We start from the raw sequence: 23,048 nt of genomic DNA, 5'->3' as shown, positions 1-23,048 counted from the left end.
GGCTCACCAGTTTCTGTTACGAACTAGCCGTACCATCTCACTGTTTATAGGCAACCTTGTCGGTTCTGCATATATGTCCCTCCCACTCAGTTGTTAGTTTGTTTATTTTATGCACTTATTATTGTCATTTCTGGGAGTTTTTGTCAATCGTGACTTTTCCGGTATCTACTATGTATAAGATTTTCTACTAGGCACCATTCGAGGCCGCCTAGTAATTTGAGCAAAAAATCGTTTTTGCGCAACAGACTTTATATACGGAGCACACTGAAAACTTCTGAACAGTTCCTCCCGTATTTTATGTTTTACTGTTATGGTGGCGATCCACATATCTAACTCAAACATTATACTCAAGGCTAATCTCTAATCATACCTCTAACAATTGTAACTGTTGGGGTTCACTGTCGACCGTGATTGATCCCCGACATATCTGTACATTTAAGGCTTTTACCAGGCACCATCCAAAGCTGTATAATACGAACTCTGTTAGCATATTGATACACTGTTAACTAAGGGGTTAGATATAGCTGTGGGCGGATTAGCGATCTCCATGTAGGAGGTCTCAGCCTTTATGACTACCCTGTTACTAAGGCTAACGTTGTATCTCTGCACCTTTCATTGCAATATGCACTAGGAATTGTTTGTGCAGCCAATATCGTATAGCCGTTATGACATATTTGTATGATTTATTGTTTGTATAAATCGTAGAGGCATGAGCACACTATTTACGGATAGTTATCTACCGGGCAAATTCTGCCTCTGCACTAACTAGATTTCAGTATTGAGGATACTGGATAAATTCTGTACAGTTCCCCATTTACTAATGATCGTCACCTCTATTACCTCTACGGGGGCTATCCCAACATCAGTCTAATACCATACTAGGATCGTACTTAGTACCACTGTAGATATGCCATTATGAATGATTAATTGTATTTGCTGCCGTGAATTTGCAGGCTTTTGCATACAATCTTATTCATATCTCTGATTTGGGCAAATATCTGTCTTTTGCGCAAATAGATTTTTGTTCTGAGGATACTGTAAATTTTTAACAGTTCCTCTTTTACCAAGTTTGTTTCACTGTTGGTGGTGACCTCCACTTTTAAGGGCTCTATTAAAAGTTATATATTAAATTAACTACTCTTGGGCACTCCTCCTCCTCCTCTCTGTGTATACTACTTTTGTAGTTCCTTTAGGGTTAACCCCTTGCCTGTGAGTGCCCCTTTCAGGCTTCCAGGTCTCTTCTGTTTTCTCCTTTCTAAGCATACAGGGTTTCAATACCCATTTTTTCGGAAGCAATTAACACAATCACCGAACTGTGATATGACCTCCTATCTGAGTAATGTCATTAATCCTAATCTAAGCACCATAGACATCGACAATGTCTTTTCCCTTGAACCTTTGATCAAACACAATACAAATGATATCAATGATAGTTTCTTTGATATCCAAAATTTATACAAACAACACATTAAAGGACATTGGGAAATCACGAGCCTACGCAAATATTTCGAGGACAAGTTAGTCCCTAGAGGGCTTAGGTCCGACATCTCAAGACCAGAAAAAGTTAAAACCGATATCCAAATCCAAGAATGGAACAATATTCTAATTGACAGTTCTATTAGATTAATGGAATTTCTAATCAAGTTAGAAGAATCCCATCTTGAAACTGTCAATCAGAACCTTCAAACTGAAATTAAGAATATTAAAACCTTTCATAATCATTCTGACTTTAAATCTATGGAGACTAAACTAAATAATAATTTGGACAGCTTTAAGAAACACATCAGGGAAAAAAAACACTTGAAGTATCAACGAGATCACAAGGATTTCAAGGAGGGCACTATCTTTAGGCCAAGATACAATTACAGGAAGAGATTCACTAGCAAAAATAATTCTACATCAGATGACAGTGACTGGTCTAATTCTGACTCTAGCTCCCAAAGGCGAGGAAGAAGTAACACTAGAACCACTTACAACTACCAACAAAGGAAAAGTATTTTGAAACCAGCCGATAAAACGGTATCCTTCCCAGACACCCAACCCTCCCATACCTCAGATTCAGTCAGCAACACATCAACCCCCTTTATACCTTCTCAAACAGGAGCGTCTTTTTTAGACCAGGACTGGCCCCAACCCCAACGGGGCAAACTCAGAGACAGGAAAAGATGGGGGTACAAAATAAACAAGGAGGGATACAAAAATCAATGAACCACAATACAATGGATGATAACCTGATCATAAATCTATCCACTTTTAATCTAGAAAACAAGCACAAATCCTTGCTTAACAAGGGTCTGTCCTTTGTTCCATCTCCCACTACCAACAAATTTAATTGGGTAAAAGACACCAATCTCTTTGGACGAAAATTGGCTTTGAGTGTCACACATAAAAGAAAATATATCAAATTAGCCAAAGAGTTGGGCCTCACCTATGAAGAATATCAAGACCTCAAAACAATGGTGTCCCTCCTTGAAGAACAAGATGACAAACAGCCTCTCACTAACTGTAAACCTTTGAGCTGGTACACCCCTAACTTCAAAGAAATGTCAAGTGTGGACTTATTTGTCCAGATGACGACCAAATGTGTAGAATCACTTCCACCACCTGAGCAAATTAGGGATAATTTGACCAGAGCAGAACGGGAAGCATTGAGGGAACTCACTGGCAACAAAGATCTAATTATAAAACCGTCCGACAAAGGAGGGAATATAGTGCTGATGGATCAAACAATGTATCTGGACATGTGCATGGAACACCTGAAAGATACTAACCAATACAGAGTACTCTCTCAGGATCCAACTAGCGTGTTCCTTACAGAACTAAGAACTATGTTAACTAGAGCACTAGAAATGAACATAATTACGAAGGAAGAATTCCAATTTATGATTCCCAACAACTATCCAACCATCTCAACCTTCTACTGCCTTCCGAAGGTCCACAAATGTCTCACTAATCCTCCTGGCAGACCCATTATCTCCGGTAACAACTCCCTGACGGAAAAAGCAAGCAAGTTCATTGAGAAACTACTTCATCCCTTTGTCATCAATTTAGAATCACACGTTCAGGACACCAAACAAGCGCTATTAATGTTGGAAAACCTAGTGGTTCCTCCTTATACAATACTCGCAAGTTTGGACGTTGTATCGCTATACAACAACATCCCACATGAAATAGGCCTGCATGCTACATCTTATTTTCTACTCAAATCCAGCAAATTCAACTCTGATCAAATCAAATTCATATTAGAAATCTTGGAGTTCATCTTAACCCATAATTATTTAGTTTTTGACAGCACCTACTACTTGCAATTAGTTGGCACGGCGATGGGCACAGCTTGTGCTCCGAGCTATGCGAACTTATATTTAGGGTGGTGGGAAGAGACAATACTTAAAGACATCTGCCAATACCATCAGTATATCCACAAGTGGACTAGATACATTGACAATATCCTGTTGTTCTGGACTGGCTCTATTCCAACTTTCACCAACATGGTTAATGAGTTGAATGACAATCAAATTGGACTCAAACTGACATATGTAATCCATGAGACACAGCTGGAATTCCTAGATCTTAGGCTTCTACTCCATCTAGATGGTTCAGTTGATACGGAGCTTTTTAGGAAAAGTACTGCATCAAACAGCCTCCTACATTGGCAAAGTTTTCATCCGCATCGACTCAAGGCCGGGATTCCATATGGCCAGTACTTGCGAGCAAGAAGAAACTGCTCCAGTGACGAGTCCTTTCGATCTGAGGCCAACCAACTACGAATCCGGTTTAAAAATAAAGGATATCCTAACCGGATCCTTAAAAAGGCTTTCCAAAGAGCTCTTACACAAGAAAGAAGTACCAGCCTCAGGTCAACTAGACCAACTTCCACAAATAAAATGATCAGATGCATTGGAACGTTTGATGCCAATTGGCAACCTATCATGGACATCTTTACCCGACACTGGCCCATTTTGCAATATGATAAGGATCTAGATACCAACTTAGTTCCTTACCCAAACATCACAGCACGCAGATCAAGGAACCTAAGAGACCTATTGGTACACAGCCATCTAGAAAGAAAAACCCCTTCTAAAAATTGGCTGACTGCCCCAATGGGGACTCATAAATGTGGCTACTGTAAGGCGTGCCAATTTATTAAAACCTCAAAAGTAGTAAGATGCAGCCAAACTTCAAAAGAATACAAAGTTAAACATTTTATTAACTGCAGCACCACTCGGGTTGTCTATGTGATAACATGTTCATGTGGTACCCAATACATTGGGAAAACGTATCAGGAATTTAGGAGACGTATCCTCCAGCATGTTAACTCTGTCACAAATCCCAACCTAAGTACGCCTGTAGCGAACCATGTTCGCCACCTTCATGATGGCAATCCCAACAACTTGTCTTTTCAAGCCCTAGAGAAAATCACTCAGAACTCTAGGAAAGGGAATTTTAATTTAACTCTCCTCCAAAAAGAATCCAAATGGATCTATGAGTTCAGAACTCTAACCCCAGGGGGTATGAACGAAGAAATTAATTTTACCCCATTTATCCACTAGTTGGCCCGGCTCTCCACACCCCAACCTTTTGTTTAGGGTTGTAGCTCTGTACATCACGGTTCGTCCAATTGAAGAGTCATACACTACTCAAATAGGACATTCCTGTGACCATAGGGTTGGGTACCTCTCTGGTATGTCACCATCTATATACCACATATCCACTATGTGCCCGACAGCCATCTAGCTGTAACTGTCAAAAACACTATCATTTGATCCTCTCCACACATGAGCTAATTTGCATCGGTACCAGTCACACTTACTTAAGCCCTGGGTCTGGCTATCAGTTCTCTAGGATACAAGCAGTATTGTTGTTTATTCTTTATACCCACACCCTGAATGGACTATCATTATATAGGATATAGGATAAGTCACTGAAACAACGATATGCCCGGGTTTAACTGTCTCTCGGGGCATAAATGGTGTATAGTTCCGTGCTCCTATGTTTCTTATTAGTGTTTCCCCCAAGGGGTTAATTGGTCTCTAACCCCATTTCAGTTTCATTATTTCGTAGCCGGACCATTTCAGCTACATCACTCCGTAGCCGGATCATGATTGGCTAATCACTTATGACGTATCCGGGGACTCCACCAATGAATCCTCGTTACCTACCTTTAAATATCGGTTTAGTTCCCGCACATCGGCTCCCCTCTGATGAGCTGCGGGCGAAACACGCGCGTCAGGGGCTCCTCGATGATCCACTGCCGCTGCCATTTATTGCTTTATCTCACCTCTCCGTACCACGGTTTATGTGGCATCTGGCTCTCGAGCTGACTTCCAGCTGGTTGTTGTAGGGACAGGAACCCACGGCTCACCAGTTTCTGTTACGAACTAGCCGTACCATCTCACTGTTTATAGGCAACCTTGTCGGTTCTGCATATATGTCCCTCCCACTCAGTTGTTAGTTTGTTTATTTTATGCACTTATTATTGTCATTTCTGGGAGTTTTTGTCAATCGTGACTTTCCCGGTATCTACTATGTATAAGATTTTCTACTAGGCACCATTCGAGGCCGCCTAGTAATTTGAGCAAAAAATCGTTTTTGCGCAACAGACTTTATATACGGAGCACACTGAAAACTTCTGAACAGTTCCTCCCGTATTTTATGTTTTACTGTTATGGTGGCGATCCACATATCTAACTCAAACATTATACTCAAGGCTAATCTCTAATCATACCTCTAACAATTGTAACTGTTGGGGTTCACTGTCGACCGTGATTGATCCCCGACATATCTGTACATTTAAGGCTTTTACCAGGCACCATCCAAAGCTGTATAATACGAACTCTGTTAGCATATTGATACACTGTTAACTAAGGGGTTAGATATAGCTGTGGGCGGATTAGCGATCTCCATGTAGGAGGTCTCAGCCTTTATGACTACCCTGTTACTAAGGCTAACGTTGTATCTCTGCACCTTTCATTACAATATGCACTAGGAATTGTTTGTGCAGCCAATATCGTATAGCCGTTATGACATATTTGTATGATTTATTGTTTGTATAAATCGTAGAGGCATGAGCACACTATTTACGGATAGTTATCTACCGGGCAAATTCTACCTCTGCACTAACTAGATTTCAGTATTGAGGATACTGGATAAATTCTGTACAGTTCCCCATTTACTAATGATCGTCACCTCTATTACCTCTACGGGGGCTATCCCCACATCAGTCTAATACCATACTAGGATCGTACTTAGTACCACTGTAGATATGCCATTATGAATGATTAATTGTATTTGCTGCCGTGAATTTGCAGGCTTTTGCATACAATCTTATTCATATCTCTGATTTGGGCAAATATCTGTCTTTTGCACAAATAGATTTTTGTTCTGAGGATACTGTAAACTTTTAACAGTTCCTCTTTTACCAAGTTTGTTTCACTGTTGATGGTGACCTCCACTTTTAAGGGCTCTATTAAAAGTTATATATTAAATTAACTACTCTTGGGCACTCATCCTCCTCCTCTCTGTGTATACTACTTTTGTAGTTCCTTTAGGGTTAACCCCTTGCCTGTGAGTGCCCCTTTCAGGCTTCCAGGTCTCTTCTGTTTTCTCCTCGTGGAAAGGGAACTGAGCCTGGACGTCTCATACCGGGCACTGTGGTGGTGCACTGTCCAGCCAGAGACGTGGAGGGCAGAGGACATCCAGCCAGAGGGGGATCACTACACTAGCCCTGGCCTGTTGTGGAAGGCCCTAACAGAAGACGTCGACTTCGGCAGTCCAGCAGAGTCAAGGTACTGGGCTATCGTGCATTACCGGAGTGAGATGTTTCAGGGCCGGGATCTATTGGACTGGGACAAGACCTCCGCCGTTTCGCTGCCATGGAACAAGGGCTGGAGATGGACTATGTAGAACTATTAAATTCTGGCCAGCCGCAGAGCAGGGACGCAGACCGGGAAAACTGGGCGGCAGACCCAGACCTGCTAGCCTGCAGCTGGGAAAACGGCGCCAAGGTACCTCCTGCTTCACTACCAGCTGCAGAAGTGGGGGACCGCATGGACTGGCCCTGGAGAGACCCACAGATGGCCGGGGGAGATGGGACCGAGATCTCTCTACCGGCCCTACAGGGATGCTGGGCAGTCGGCCCAGATCCCCAGCGGCAGTGTGTGTCCCAGGGAGCAGAAGGTGCAGTCCTTCCTCCCCAGCGGCAGTGTGTACTCCAGGGAGCTGATGGTGTCGTCCATCCTCCCCAGCGGCAGTGTGGGTCCCAGGGAGCAGAAGGTGCAGTCCTTCCTCCCCAGCGGCAGTGTGTACCCCAGGGAGCTGATGGTGTCGTCTATCCTCCCCGGCGGCAGGCTGAGTTACAGGGGGCAGAGGTAGTTGTTCCTGCCCCCCAGCAGCAAAGTGATATGCCAAGAAGGCAGTGTGAAGTGAAGGGAGCGGAGAACAGCGTCCTCCCTCCCCAGCGGCAGTGTGTACCCCCGGGAGCTGATGGTGTCGTCCATCCTCCCCAGCGGCAGTGTGTGTCCCAGGGAGCAGAAGGTGCAGTCCTTCCTCCCCAGCGGCAGTGTGTACCCCAGGGAGCTGATGGTGTCGTCCATCCTCCCCAGCGGCAGTGTGTGTCCCAGGGAGCAGAAGGTGCAGTCCTTCCTCCCCAGCGGCAGTGTGTACCCCAGGGAGCTGATGGTGTCGTCCATCCTCCCCAGCGGCGGGCTGAGTTACAGGGGGCAGAGGTAGTTGTTCCTGCCCCCAACAGCAAAGTGATATGCCAAGAAGGCAGCGTGAAGTGAAGGGAGCGGAGAGCAGCGTCCCCCCTCCCCAGCGGCAGTGTGTGTCCCAGGGAGCAGAAGGTATCGTCCTTCCTCCCCAGCGGCAGTGTGTACCCCAGGGAGCTGATGGTGTCGTCCATCCTCCCCAGCGGCAGTGTGTCCTGCAGGGAGCAGAGACAGTCAGTCTCGCACCCCAGCAGCAGGACCAGAGAATGAAAGGGGAGACAGCTGGTCTCCCTTTCCACCAGCAGAGAGAGTGTCAGGGAGAGGAGCCTGCTAAACCCTCTCCCCAGCGGCAGTTCACCGTCCAGAGAGAGGAGCTTGTTACACCCTCTCTCCCACGGCAGCCTAACCCACCAAGGGGAGATGTTAAGCCCCACAACTGTGCAGATGGGACCGTAGTCTCTGCACTTACAGCACCAGGGGTAGGGACGGTCTGTCCTGTCCCCCAGCCACAGAGCGATATATCCAAAGTGACAGACAGTCAATCTCCAGCAACCAGGCTCCAACCAGACTACTCCCGGGGTAGTGCTGGCACCAGGACAGAGTACCGCTGGTCTCTGCACCCTCAGCAACCCACCAAGGCAGCCTACCAGTCCCCCACACAGCCGTGGTAAGGCACCTGGACATGGACAAGATTCTCCCTTACCCAGGTGTAGTAATGGTTTATTGTAGGTGGGCTGTACTGCTGTTTCTGTCTTGTGGGTGGGCTGCTGGACTAACAAGGGCACTGACCGGCAGGAGGTCAAGTACCCTGTTAGTCTGGGGGGTAAAGGGGAGAAGTGTGGCGAAACCGACCTCGCCACGTGTCCTTGGAGGGGGCTGATTGCCCGCCTCTTGCCTTTGGACTATGGACCAGACTTTATGGGAATGTGATACCCCAGATAGCCATACCATGGAGCCTATTCATATAATGAAAGATAATGAAAGACTATGGGAAAGACTTTAGCTCCTACTGTGTGAGTAGGATCTGCACGCTATTCGGTAGTTTTGTGCGCGCAGATCCCAGCTATCTGGGGATAGGTGAAATGTCTGTGTGAAACTTCACAGGTATGATCTTTACACCAAAACTACTTCATTAAGCTAAAATTGATTTGTGATTATAGTGTCCCTTTAACAACAACCCCCCTCCCCCCGGGAAAAAAAATTACAATTGCGCCACATTTTTTTTTTTTTTTTATGTGCCGGTGTGTGTCAAGGTGTGTATATCTGTGCTTGTATGTGCCAGTTGTATATCTGACACACAGATACACACTGGCACACAGATACACACATAGTGTGTATCTGTGTGTCAAGGTGTGTGTATCTGTGTGTCAAAGTGTGTGTATCTGTGTTTGTATGTGTCTGTATATCAAGATGTGTGTGTCTGTGTTTGTATGTGCCAGTGTGTATGAATATGACATGCAGATACACACACTAGCAGATAGTGGAACACAGATACACACAATGACAGATACACACACCTTGACACACAGTGTGTATCTGTGTGTGTGTGTGTGTGTCTATTTATCTATCTGTGTGTCAAGGTGTGTGTATATGTGTGTCAAGATGTGTGTATTTGTGTTTGTATGTGCCATTGTGAATGAATCTGACACACAGATACACACACTGGCAGATAGTGGCACACAAATACACACACTGACACAGATACATACCTTGACACACAGTGTGTATCTCTGTGTGTGTGTGTGTGTTTATGTATGTATGTATCTGTGTGTCAAGGTGCGTGTATCTATGTTTCAAAGTATGTGTATCTGTATTTGTATGTGTCTGTGTATCAAGGTGTGTGTATCTGTGTTTGAATGTGCCAGTGTGTATGAATCTGACACACAGATACACACACTGGCAGATAGTGGCACACCGATACACACACATTGGCAAACAGTGTGTATCTGTGTGTGTGTGTGTGTGTGTATGTATCTGTGTGTCAAGGTGTGTGTATCTGTGTTTGTATGTGCCGGTGTGTGTTAAGGTGTGTATATCTGTGTTTGTATGCACCAGTGTGTGTGTGTATCTCTGTGTCAGTGTGTATATGTATCTGAGACACATATATACACACACACTGGCACACTGACACACACCTTTACACACATATACACACACTCAGATACACACTGACACACACATCTTGACTCACAAATACACACACACTCAGATTCACACAGTGACATACACACACTTGCACCCACAGTTACACCCTGAGATACACACACACAGGCACATACAAACACACTGATGCATACTGGCACATACACACACACTGACACACACACTCTTTGACAGACACACATACACTCTCACTGACAAACACACACACTACATACACTCTCACTGACAAACACACACACTCTTTGACAGACACACACTATTTGACAGACACACATACTCTTTTACAGACACACATACAAACACATATACACTCTCATTGACAAGAACAGATACATTCTCACTGACAAACACATACACTCACACACTCACTGACAAGCACACATTCACTCTCACTGACAAATACACAAACACATACAAACTCCCTAACAGACACACATACCATTTTTTATTTTTTAACATTTTATTCCACCCAGTCCCCCTACCTTTAGGAGTGCTGGCATGGAGTCCCTAGGGTCCAGTAGGGCTGCTGGCATGAAGTCCCTGTGGTCCAGTGGGGCTGGCTGCAGCTTGGTGGGCGGTCAGGAGGTCTGGCAGACAGGTGAGCGGTGGAGGCGGGCGGCGAGGGAGCTCTGAGCATCATGCTAAGCACCCTCGCGCGCCTCTTAGTAATGCCGGAGCCGGAATGACGTCATATTCCGGCTCCGGCATCACTGCTGTGCGCACGAGGGAGCTGAGCAGGGAGATCACTGCTCACTGCTCCCTTGCCGCCCGTGGCCATTTTATTTTAATTTTTTTGGGTGGAACCCCAATTTGGGAACGCTGGCTTACAGTGATGTATGTATGTTGTGGACATCAAGGGGTCACTTTGAACCTAACCATAATGAGCCAATATGTTTCCTCTAAATAAGAACTGTCCAAAATTCAGCCCATGGGCCGCTGTGGGATTTTATAAAGCCAGTCTGTGGGTTTAGGCGAAATGACCTCCTGCAAGCTCAAGGGGCCCATACACTTAGGGACCTGGTCAGGCACAGTGGCTCTTTAACAGCATGACTGGAGTCTGGACCCAACTCTAACCCAGCTAGATGCCACTGGAACCCAGAGAAGCCACCTCCTGCTCCAAAATGTTATGGAAGCAGAGGGGTGGTTAAAAATATGCAAAATGTGTGTATTTGTGTATGTGTCTGTGCATGTATTTTTGTCATTTATGTATATGTGTTATCTGTGTGTGTATATTTGTGTGCTAGTGTGTGTAAATGTTTTAAAACTCATCTGAACTAATGTTACAGAATTGGTCAGACAGAACATAATGTGGTCACATTTGGCTTTAGTGATTCTGAGAATTAACAGTGCAGTTGGAATTAGGTCATTTTGTTGATTACTAAAGAATGACATTGAGCAACCCTCAAGTTTTATATTCTATAGAGATCTTGATAGGGATATGATCGCGGCTTGTGCTGAAATATCTCTGGTACTCACAATAATCTGCAGGGGCCATTGCAGCCTTTCAAACTCTGAATACCAATATAATAAGCGGAGGTTCAGCTTTTTCTTTTAGTTCTAAGGAGGTGATCATCCTCTGGAAAAATGGGTGACTTAAGTGGAAGTTAAGACATCTATGGTACGATTCTACTGAACTCACTGCACAAATAAACTGTTGTACTTGCTTCATTAGAATCTCCAACTGATTCCGAGTGTAACTCAGTTGCCTGTCCCGGTCTCCCTCTCCAGACTTCATTGCCTTGCCATTTTGGTGTAAAACACCCATTTTCGTTTTGGACTCTAGCAGATCTGTCTTCCAGACTCTTCACAACTGGAGCATTGACTGTCACCCTTTGGAGGAAGGAGAAGAGACATCATCCAAATCTGTCACATGATAAACTCCATTGAACCATGGTGAGGTGAACAATTCTCCGTCCTCGAGGGGCTCCTGAGAGTCACCTGATGTTCTTAGGGGATGCACACTGCAGGGATCTGATATCAGTCAAACTAATGCTCTCTGGGATATGATTTTTTTTTGTATTTGAGCACCATCATTTCACCCTGGGAAGAAGTATACAACATATATCCAAGTAGCCTCCAAACGAGGGAAAAAGTGTGTTTTCTGTGAGTCCGTAATGGAGCCCCAGAGTTATGCATCAAGCCACCCGTGCTCCCCCTGTAAGTGTGCTTTTAAACATGTATTTACATGTCTGATATAGCTCTGATGATTTAAGAAACACTAGCTAAAACAATAAGTGGATAAAGACAGGCATTAATAAATAATAACTATTAAAACTCAAAGTGAAGTATATAAAACAATTGTGCTATCTCTTTAAACTGCATGAATTTACATGCAAGCAAAACACACTGTGTAAACGTGCATGTATATTAAAGTACTTGTGCTATTAAAAAAAAAAAAAGTGTGAATGTTATTTAACCAATACAGAATGAAATCCAATATCCTTATGTACTACAATAAAACACACAATTGGTGCACACACCAATACAAAAGAAATAGTAAAACGGTAATAAAAAAATTCTTATTAAGAAAATGTTCTTGGGCTGCACCTTTAACCCCTTAAGGGCACATGACATGTGTGACATGTCATGATTCCCGTTTATTCCAGAGGTTTGGTCCTTAAGGGGTTAAGACAAAGTTAAAACAAATCTAGTGCAGAGCATCCATGTGCTTTGCTTCAGGACAATCACTCACATTATCAGAGTGCAATGAGTGTCACTCCCACTTTAAAAGCGTTAGCAGGATCAGCTCTTTCTGTACGATGGATCCAAATTAAAACAAATAGATACAGTTAAAAAAAACAGAGAAGGTAAATGTTACGGTTGCCTCCAGGCTTGCTGGAAGTTGGACCGTAGAAAAGGATGCTCCTAGCGCTCACCAAAGGACCATCAGCACCGTAGACACCATAACTACTGCGTAGACACCATAAGTACAGCAGACTCAACGAACCACCGCTGCTGGGCTTGTATCTCGTTGGCTGCTATCCACCCTGGACCTACAACCAGGCTCCAGGGTCAAGTGGGGGATCTCTCTTCCTTCTGCAGAGCGAAGCTTACATATTATTAATCAGCAACCTTTAAATATATACATAACCAAAAATCAGCCAAATCCATCCAGTAGATCAAAAGTTAGGTCGAAGTCATTTATGACCGACCGCAAGCACATTTTCCTGCCCAAAACAGTTCCATAGATTTGGGCTGTGCGGTCGGTCAATTTCATGCAGAAAAACGACTAAGTCCCATTCGAATGTGCGTTCGAATCTTCGAACAGGACTTAGTCTCTGCAGCTGCAAGTTCAGTATGGGAGAAGGTAAGGGTCAGCGGTGTTCGCGGAAATATGTAGCCGATTTTAGTTCCATGAATTTGGCTACACATACCACTGACCTCGTTCAAATGAACAAAGATGGCCGCCACCACGCGTTCGTTTACACGAACAGCGGCCACCCAGCGCTCGGCAATTAACCTGCAGTAACCTCACAGCCTGGGAGGTAAATTGCCTGCACACTTCCACTTCTGTGTGGTCCGCCTGTGTGGTACTTGGTTCAGTAAGCCCCATTTACTGAACCAAGTGAGAGAAAGCCAGGGACAAGTTATTTTACAGGTCTGGGGACTCCGTCTTAAAGGGGCATTGTTCACCAAAGTCACAATATGTCCCCAGATGGTTCTTAGAGGGCCATACACACCCAATAAAAGTCCATACGTTTTCAAGGGCACAATCTCCCAGGGGCCATAGTCATGAGGAAGGAGGCTGGCAAATAGGCTTCTCCACAATCCAGGGAAGCAGGGCACTTTATCATTTAAAGGGCCAGTTACAAATAGCAGTTTGTAACAGTAAAGTCATGTAATTACACAATCTAGCATTTGTTCAGCTCAAAGTCTCCAACACAAACACTCATACTGATGTAGCCACGTTTCAGTAATGCCTCCTTTGCACAACTCGTTTTACCCCACCACTCTGGGCTTTTTCAAATGCCAATAGAGGCAGGTTCAGTATGTCTGGCTTTATATACACTGTTAATAGGTATTTTTATACTTTTTTACAATTTCTTTTATATTGCTTTTATTATAACTTTGATGATTGTTGTGCTCTGGAGAAGTGGAGCTTTTATGTTTATGCATTGACCATATTTTTTCCTCTTCTTTCTAATATACATCACATTATATATAACAGCTAAAAGTATGCCCTTCTATAAACTGTATCTCTGAGACTTCTAACTTAAGGGTGAAAATATGCATCTTTGTATCACAAAATTCTAAGGTATTGTGGCGAAACCGAACTCGCCACGTGTCCTTGGAGGGGGCTGATTGCCCTCCTCTTGCCTTTGGACTATGGACCAGACTTTATGGGAATGTGATACCCCAGATAGCCATACCATGGATCCTATTCATATAATGAAAGACTATGGGAAAGACTTTAGCTCCATGGCAATTGTACTGTGTGAGTAGGATCTGCACGCTATTAGGTAGTTTTGTGCGCGCAGATCCCAGCTATCTGGGGAAAGGTGAAATGTCTGTGTGTTATGTGTAAATGTGACTTTATGTATTTTAAAGTGTTTTATGTCGTTTTGCAACCATGTGGTTAATGGAGTCTGACTCTAGTCCTGGATAATTGGATTACTTCTCCAATTAACTCCAGGGCAGAAGGGAGGAAACCAGGGTGCATTGTGGGGATGTTTTTCTGCCATCCAGGAGGGACAAAAGATACTTTTAGTAACTTTTGAACCCCTGGTCGGATTCATGCCATTTTTTTATAATTTGTTCCCCTGAATGGATTGATTGTGGATATGTATTTTTATGTGAATGTGATGTATGGTTTTAAAGTTATGAAAGTTGTGTAAAAGTATATTTTACACTGTATGCATAATGGGATTATGTGTCACACTAAGGGGAGGGGATGTGTGGGAGGTAACATCTATGTCATTGGTTATTTTATGCCTCCCCCTGGGTGTGGCCTGTATGTGTGAGATGGAAATAAAAGCCGGGCTGGATGAGCCAGTCCAGAGTTCCTGCTTAACCCTCAAAGCGATGTGTCGTCTCGTTCTTTGGGGGAATTGGATTGTATGCTGACTGCCAGGAGTGTAAGCCGATGTCTGCTTTTCTTGTTCAGCTGTTCCAGTGTTCGTGTGGTTCCAGTCGGGAGAACGGTGTTTTCAGTAGCTGCCTGTGCATCTGAAAAGGGGCATATCGCCTAAACTGTGTTTTATCCTCTTGTAAGTGAAACGGTCCGTTACAATTGGTGGCAAGCGGCGGGATCGTTCCTACAACCAGAGGGACAGCTACAGACAACACCATTCCTGGATTACAAATTGAGGGCAACGCTAGTACCCGTACAGCGACCCTATCTACGAAGGATTTTGGGAAAATGGGCAACACGCACACCTGGGCAACACGCACACCTGAGGATGAGAGTGAATTAGAATGGAGAGATAATGCCCGGATAGAATTATGGTATGATGCCCTGGAAGAAGTCCAGTATCAACTGCAGCAGCGCTTTCCTGGTGCCGCATACCAGTTGGAGGAACAAATGGCCTGGCGGATGCCGCTTCTGGGGGACCAACCCGGAGGGGAGCGGGTAAGACAACTTGAGTACCTCGTGGAAAGGGAACCGAGCCTGGACGTCTCATACCGGGCACTGTGGTGGTGCACTGTCCAGCCAGAGACGTGGAGGGCAGAGGGCATCCAGCCGGAGGGGGATCACTACACTAGCCCTGGCCTGTTGTGGAAGGCCCTAACAGAAGACGTCGACTTCGGCAGTCCAGCAGAGTCAAGGTACTGGGCTATCGTGCATTACCGGAGTGAGATGTTTCAGGGCCCGAGATCTATTGGACTGCGACAAGACCTCCGCCGTTTCGCTGCCATGGCAGACCCAGACCTGCTAGCCTACAGCTGGGAAAACGGGGCCGAGGTACCTCCTGCTTCACTACCAGCTGCAGAAGTGGGGGACCTCATGGACTGGCCCTGGAGAGACCCACAGATGGCCGGGGGAGATGGGACCGAGATCTCTCTACCGGCCCTACAGGGATGCTGGGCAGTCGGCCCAGATCCCCAGCGGCAGTGTGTGTCCCAGGGAGCAGAAGGTGCAGTCCTTCCTCCCCAGCGGCAGTGTGTACCCCAGGGAGCTGATGGTGTCGTCCATCCTCCCCAGCGGCAGTGTGGGTCCCAGGGAGCAGAAGGTGCAGTCCTTCCTCCCCAGCGGCAGTGTGTACCCCAGGGAGCTGATGGTGTCGTCTATCCTCCCCGGCGGCAGGCTGAGTTACAGGGGGCAGAGGTAGTTGTTCCTGCCCCCCAGCAGCAAAGTGATATGCCAAGAAGGCAGTGTGAAGTGAAGGGAGCGGAGAACAGCGTCCTCCCTCCCCAGCGGCAGTGTGTACCCCCGGGAGCTGATGGTGTCGTCCATCCTCCCCAGCGGCAGTGTGTGTCTGTCAGGATCGGGACAGGGATCCAACACGCAGAGTACAAACAGTAGCCAGATACGTATACCGGACCTTAGAATGGCCGGACTAACGTAAGTAGTACAGTATAGAATGGTCAAAGACAAGCCGAGGTCGAGGGTAACAGAAGACAGGTAAGCGAGAGACAAGCCGAATCAAGGGTAACAGAGATAAGCAGAGTAAGGTAAACAAGCCGGGTCAAAACCAAAAGGGATAATAGAATACACAAGCACTGAGTGACTAGAACAAGCTAGAACCACGACAGGGCAATGAGCTAATGAAAGAAGCTCTGTTAAATACCCTGTTCAGAGCAGTAACCACGCCTCCAAGGCGTCCTGATTGGTCCTGCAGCCATTGACTGACAGGTTGTTCCGGGGGAGTGTCCTGATGACTACTTCTTGCCTAGATGCTGTAAAAGGCAGTCACTCCCTCGCGGCCGGCCTAGCATGACCGGATAGACCGCGGGGAAGGGAGCCATCAGACCGTCTGGATGGAGGAACAGCTAAGTCTCTACCTCTTTCGGAGGTAGAGACCACAGGTACCCTGACAGTGTCCCAGGGAGCAGAAGGTATCGTCCTTCCTCCCCAGCGGCAGTTTGTACCCCAGGGAGCTGATGGTGTCGTCCATCCTCCCCAGAGGCAGTGTGTCCTGTAGGGAGCAGAGACAGTCAGTCTCGCACCCCAGCAGCAGGACCAGAGAATGAAAGGGGAGACAGCTGGTCTCCCTTTCCACCAGCAGAGAGAGTGTCAGGGAGAGGAGCCTGCTAACCCCTCTCCCCAGCGGCAGTTCACCGTCCAGAGAGAGGAGCTTGTTACACCCTCTCTCCCACAGCAGCCTAACCCACCAAGGGGAGATGTTAAGCCCCACAACTGTGCAGATGGGACCGTAGTCTCTGCACTTACAGCACCAGAGGTAGGGACGGTCGGTCCTGTCCCCCAGCCACAGAGCGATATATCCAAAGTGGAGACAGTCAATCTCCAGCAACCAGGCTCCAACCAGACTACTCCCGGGGTAGTGCTGGCACCAGGACAGAGTACCTCTGGTCTCTGCACCCTCAGCAACCCACCAAGGCAGCCTACCAGTCCCCCACACAGCCGTGGTAAGGCACCTGGACATGGACAAGATTCTCCCTTACCCAGGTATAGTAATGGTTTATTGTGGGTGGGCTGTACTGCTGTTTCTGTCTTGTGGGTGGGCTGCTGGACTAACAAGGGCACTGACCGGCAGGAGGTCAAGTACCCTGTTAGTCTGGGGGGTAAAGGGGAGAAGTGTGGCGAAACTGACCGCCCCACGTGTCCTTGGAGGGGGCTGATTGCCCGCCTCTTACCTTTGGATTATGGACCAGACTTTATGGGAATGTGATACCCCAGATAGCCATACCATGGAGCCTATTCATATAATGAAAGATAATGAAAGACTATGGGAAAGACTTTAGCTCCTACTGTGTGAGTAGGATCTGCGCGCTATTCGGTAGTTTTGTGCGCGCAGATCCCAGCTATCTGGGGATAGGTGAAATGTCTGTGTGTTATGTGTAAATGTGACTTTATGTATTTTAAAGTGTTTTATGTCGTTTTGCAACCATGTGGTTAATGGAGTCTGCCTCTAGTCCTGGATAATTGGATTACTCCAGGGCAGAAGGGAGGAAACCAGGGTGCATTGTGGGGATGTTTTTCTGCCAGCCAGGAGGGACAAAAGATACTTTTAGTAACTTTTGAACCCCTGGTCGGATTCATGCAATTTTTTTAATATGTTGTTCCCCTGAATGGATTGATTGTGGATATGTATTTTTATGTGAATGTGATGTATGGTTTTAAAGTTATGAAAGTCGTGTAAAAGTATATTTTACACTGTATGCATAATGGGATTATGTGTCACACTAAGGGGAGGGGATGTGTGGGAGGTAACATCTATGTCATTGGTTATTTTATGCCTCCCCCTGGGTGTGGCCTGTATGTGTGAGATGGAAATAAAAGCCGGGCTGGATGAGCCAGTCCAGAGTTCCTGCTTAACCCTCAAAGCGATGTGTCGTCTCGTTCTTTGGGGGAATTGGATTGTATGCTGACTGCCAGGAGTGTAAGCCGATGTCTGCTTTTTTTGTTCAGCTGTTCCAGTGTTCGTGTGGTTCCAGTCGGGAGAACGGTGTTTGCAGTAGCTGCCTGTGCATCTGAAAAGGGACATATCGCCTAAACTGGGTTTTATCCTCTTGTAAGTGAAACGGTCCGTTACAGGTATCAAACTTGGCTCCATATGCTTTGTAAGAGCCATACAGAAAAGGAAATATATCATGAACTGATAAACTGATTCATTTTGTCACTTATTTAAATGGGCATGCCTCACTTTGAGAAAACTGGCTCATTCAAAAGCTTTAGCTTTGATTGAGACAGTTGCCTCACTCTGCAAACTGAAAAAAAAAAAAAGGTCAATATTATTATGTCTCATGTTTACTTGCTTCTTTGTTCTTATGCTTTCCACATCCACTTTAGGGGGGCAATCAGTGTCCTATCTAACCAATTCCTAGGAATGCTAGAAAAGTGCATTAGGCATGCCTAACAGAGTTACACAAGTGCAGTTGGAAGATCTCTTCATTGAATATCCTGGGGAGATGAGAGAGAGTGATCATGCAGAGCAGGCTTTGGTGTGACAAATGCTCCTTCCCACGAACTTTGCCATGAACTCCTATAAGAATGTGGAAGCTGGCCTCCTGCCCACCGACTGCAGTCCAGGTGTAAGACCCTGTTCGGGAGTTATTGCCCAGCCTCCATTAGCATCTTTCCCTCAGTGCCCCTGGTTCGAAACTTTCCCCTCATTTGAATGGAACTGAATGCTAGCTCCCTTGCGGCCGTTCGCATGAACAAACCCATAAATGGTACTCAGCTGTACGTAACTGCGACTGCTATGGAACCAATTTCAACATGAGGACTTTGTGGTTCCCGGTCACCTCAGCGGTACTTAGCCGCGAATGTTATGGAACTATTTTCGGCATGAGGTAACCATGCGGTTCCAGGAATACTTGGCATGGGGTTTTGAACGACTTTGCGACCCACCATGAGGGCACTTTTTGGAGGTAAGGTACCTGAGACTAAGGGGAACAAACAGTACCTGAGAGCCAGGCAGAGCACCTCGTATTGCGACCACAGAAACTCCCAAATGTTGACCAGCAAAAGCACCAAAAGCCCTGGAACTATTTTGGGCATGTGTGCGGCCAGTCTGAAATTTGACACGGTGGCGTTTCCCCTACACTGCATGGATCTGAGTGCTATTTGGACAACTTGGGCACTCAGATCAGGGCTGTTTGGGGATGTATGACATGTAATTATTATATGTTTTTATAGTATTTTGGGTTACTTTTATGTTTTTGTGTTGGGCTGTCTGTTCCTGGGAAATAATTAGCTTACCAGTCTTTAACTCAATTATCTCCCAGGCGAAGAGATTCCTGGGAAGGGCTTGCATTGTATTGTTTGGAGATCCTCTGCTGGGTTCTTTGCATAAAAGGCATAGTTTGGTTCATTAAAATCAGTTGTAGTTCCATAACTATGTGTTGTCTAGTTACTAGGAGGGGAAAGAGCTAATCACTGCTTAGCTCAGATGGATCTACTGAACACCAACCACCATGTTCCAGCTCGTGGAGGACTCAGTGGGACTACAGCTTCAAGGACTGTGTGTCGTCCAGTTCCTTGGAGGGAATAGAGCTAGTCCCCTATCCTGTTCCAGGAGGGAGAGGGTCCAAGAGGACGCCAGTCAAGCAATGGCAACTGGGGCAGAAGCACTGAGGTTTTCCCCAGTTCCAGCTAGGAAGTGATCCTTGGCGAGGGTACCCAGCAGGGGTATAGGGAGCTCCGCTACATTCGGTATTGGGTTTCACTCTTCTGCTGCTGAACAATGATGCCCTGATTCTGTTATTAGCGAACTGTTCTGAAACTGAAAAGGGTGGGTAAAATGGAGGGGAGTGAAGGCTGAAGAAACTCACCTAACTTCCACTGACCTTAAATTTGAAATTTGCTTTGAATTCTCATTTTTATGAATAACCCAGAGACTCGCATTTACCTTTTACCTAGATTGTGTTATTACAATGTCACTCTCTCACACTGAAAATTTATGGAGCCTTTCATACATTATTTTTTATAGACCCATTTAAAACTGTTAATGTATTCTAATTTATTTTACTCATTACATGTGTTGCATGTGCTATGTTTATATGTATGTATATGTGGATATACATTTATCTTATGGAAACATTTTTAAAATCGATCTATGTGCACTACCACATTAAGGATTGTTGGAGTATTTAAATCACTATTAAGTTGAGCCACCAGAGGGCATTACAGAACTTATAATAATTCTATTTATAGAACAATAAGTAATTGTGTTTCGTCACATGTAAGAAAATATCCAGGATATCCTGCTCATATCTTGTTGTTACTAGTGACATACTGCTGTCTATTTGGAAGGTGATTGATAAGAGGCATATCCAGAGTCCAATGTAGGCACTGGAAGTTTAGCTGATCACAGTACAGCAAAAATAGAAAAGAAAGAATAAAAAAAATGCAATTTTCCCTAACTATCCTTATCATGCCCTGTGGGCTCTTTCTGTGTGACACAAACACCACGTGCTGGAGAAAATGGCGGGAATCTTGTCTCACGAAAACAGGCAGTGGGACTTGGTTTTCGAGTGTCTGGAACTTTAAGATGGGCGCTTGACCTCGCGAACACTGGCAAATTCACATGAACGCCTGCTTCTTTCCACGACAAGCCAGTAGAGCACTGTTCGGTAGGATTGTTTGCATGAACAAGGCGAATAATCATTACTTATGAGCCAGGGGAACCATTTGTCTTTTTGCTTGTTTTGGAACTCCAGAAAATGACCAACCTCTACCACTGATTCTCTGGAACTAATTTGGGCAGGCGCCATGTGTGCGGGCGGTCAAAACTGTACCCCGGTGACGATTTGGCTGTGTTCGTGGGATCTGAACGCTACTTGGACAGCTTGGGTGTTGGGAGTGTTATGCTTTGTCCTTGCTTGAGACCTCCTGCTGGGAGTCTGTGTATAAAAGTGTGGTGTCTGGCCATAACAAAACATTCCTGTTGTACCCTTCATCAAGACTCGGCTGATGTTTGGGTATGTGAACAACGAATCACTTGATTTATTCTCACAAACAGCTTAGATTTCGGGTACGTACGAATCAATGTACTACGCGAACAGGCTATAATCACTAAGTCCCTAGCATTTCGGGAGTGTGCGAACGAACATACTTCACAAAGTACCTGAGGTTCGTTACATGCTCCCACTCCTGTCAGCCATGTCTCCAGTCTGCTTCCATCTCATGTCTGCCATAAATATGTAATTAATTGGAAAAAAAGAAGCTAGTACTAGCATTATGTTAAGAGGAATTGTTTGCGATACGTTTTCCCAGTGATGTGGTCTAATGTCACAGGTTATTTTGACACCTTTTACGTAGCCATTTCACCATCAATCTCTGCTAAATATTGGAGTAAAATTATGTGTGCATGCATGTGTGCTGACATCAAAGGTAAAAATGCACAAAACTGTTATCAGACAGGAGTATTCTAAATGCCAGAGAGGTGTCCCAATGCACAGGCAAAATGTACTTATCTCTGGAATTCTTTATTTATTAATTGATTTATTTTTATAAAGAAAGGCTGCATTCACTGGGTCTTTGCACCATACACACTTCAACAGGATGAAGTGGCTATGGGGCATAGTTTGATCCTTTAAAGGTCATTTTGAAGACATGAATAAAAAAAACACAAATTAATTAAGATAAATTAAAAAACTAGAAACGGTTTTCTTAAAACACAGTATTTCGAAATGGAACAGTTTTTTATTAAGCATCATGTTTTAAAAAACTAAGCTAGATCATCCAATTGTATTCATACGGTTTTAATAAATATAGGCATTATCAGACAAGGTAAATACATTGTCAATTAAAAAGCTAAAGAAATTTAGATATTTTAGGATGTATATATGTCTTTAGTAAGACTGCAAGTACATCATGTACAAAATATATAATATAATCTGAAATCACGATTACCTTTAGCTCCAGATCAATGTGAGTCTTCTCTACCCGTGGAGGATGTACAAGAGAGTAATCAATTTCATTTTTTGCATCAAGTTGGGAAATAACTGAGAACAAAAACAAAATAAAATAAAATTAGAAACACCAATTTTTTTATAGACCCATTTAAAACTGTTAATGTATTCTAATTTATTTTACTCATTACATGTGTTGCATGTGCTATGTTTATATGTATGTATATGTGGATATACATTTATCTTATGGAAACATTTTTAAAATCGATCTATGCGCACTACCACATTAAGGATTGTCGGAGTATTTAAATCACTATTAAGTTGAGCCACCAGATGGCATTACAGAACTTATAATAATTCTATTTATAGAACAATAAGTAATTGTGTTTCGTCACATGTAAGAAAATATCCAGGATATCCTGCTCATATCTTGTTGTTACCAGTGACATACTGCTGTCTATTTGGGAGGTGATTGATAAGAGGCATATCCAGAGTCCAATGTAGGCACTGGAAGTTTAGCTGATCACAGTACAGCAAAAATAGAAAAGAAAGAATAAAAAAATGCAATTGTAACTTTCCCTAACTATCCTTAACATGCCCTGTGGGCATAAAACACCAAAAAGCTGGGAGTACTACATTTTAATTTGAAATATATATCACTGTGGTTCCAAATCAGATCTCTTCGATTCACATTTATAGTGA

At 44.7% G+C, this 23,048-nt stretch overlaps 1 protein-coding gene across 1 annotated transcript in view; it reads right to left on the bottom strand.

Moving 5' to 3' along the window:
• Positions 1-23,048, bottom strand: part of LOC134566159 (bactericidal permeability-increasing protein-like) — a 124,452-nt gene that overhangs the window by 60,270 nt on the left and 41,134 nt on the right. Inside the window, exon 5 of the mRNA XM_063425863.1 lies at positions 22,348-22,439. Within this exon, the coding sequence (XP_063281933.1) occupies positions 22,348-22,439 (92 nt within the window). The remainder of the gene's footprint in view (positions 1-22,347; positions 22,440-23,048) is intronic.

Source organism: Pelobates fuscus, chromosome 6 (genome assembly GCF_036172605.1).
Source record: "Pelobates fuscus isolate aPelFus1 chromosome 6, aPelFus1.pri, whole genome shotgun sequence".
NCBI lineage: Eukaryota > Metazoa > Chordata > Amphibia > Anura > Pelobatidae > Pelobates > Pelobates fuscus.
Note: the sequence above shows the minus strand (reverse complement) of the source record. Positions and strands in the feature narration are given on the sequence as shown.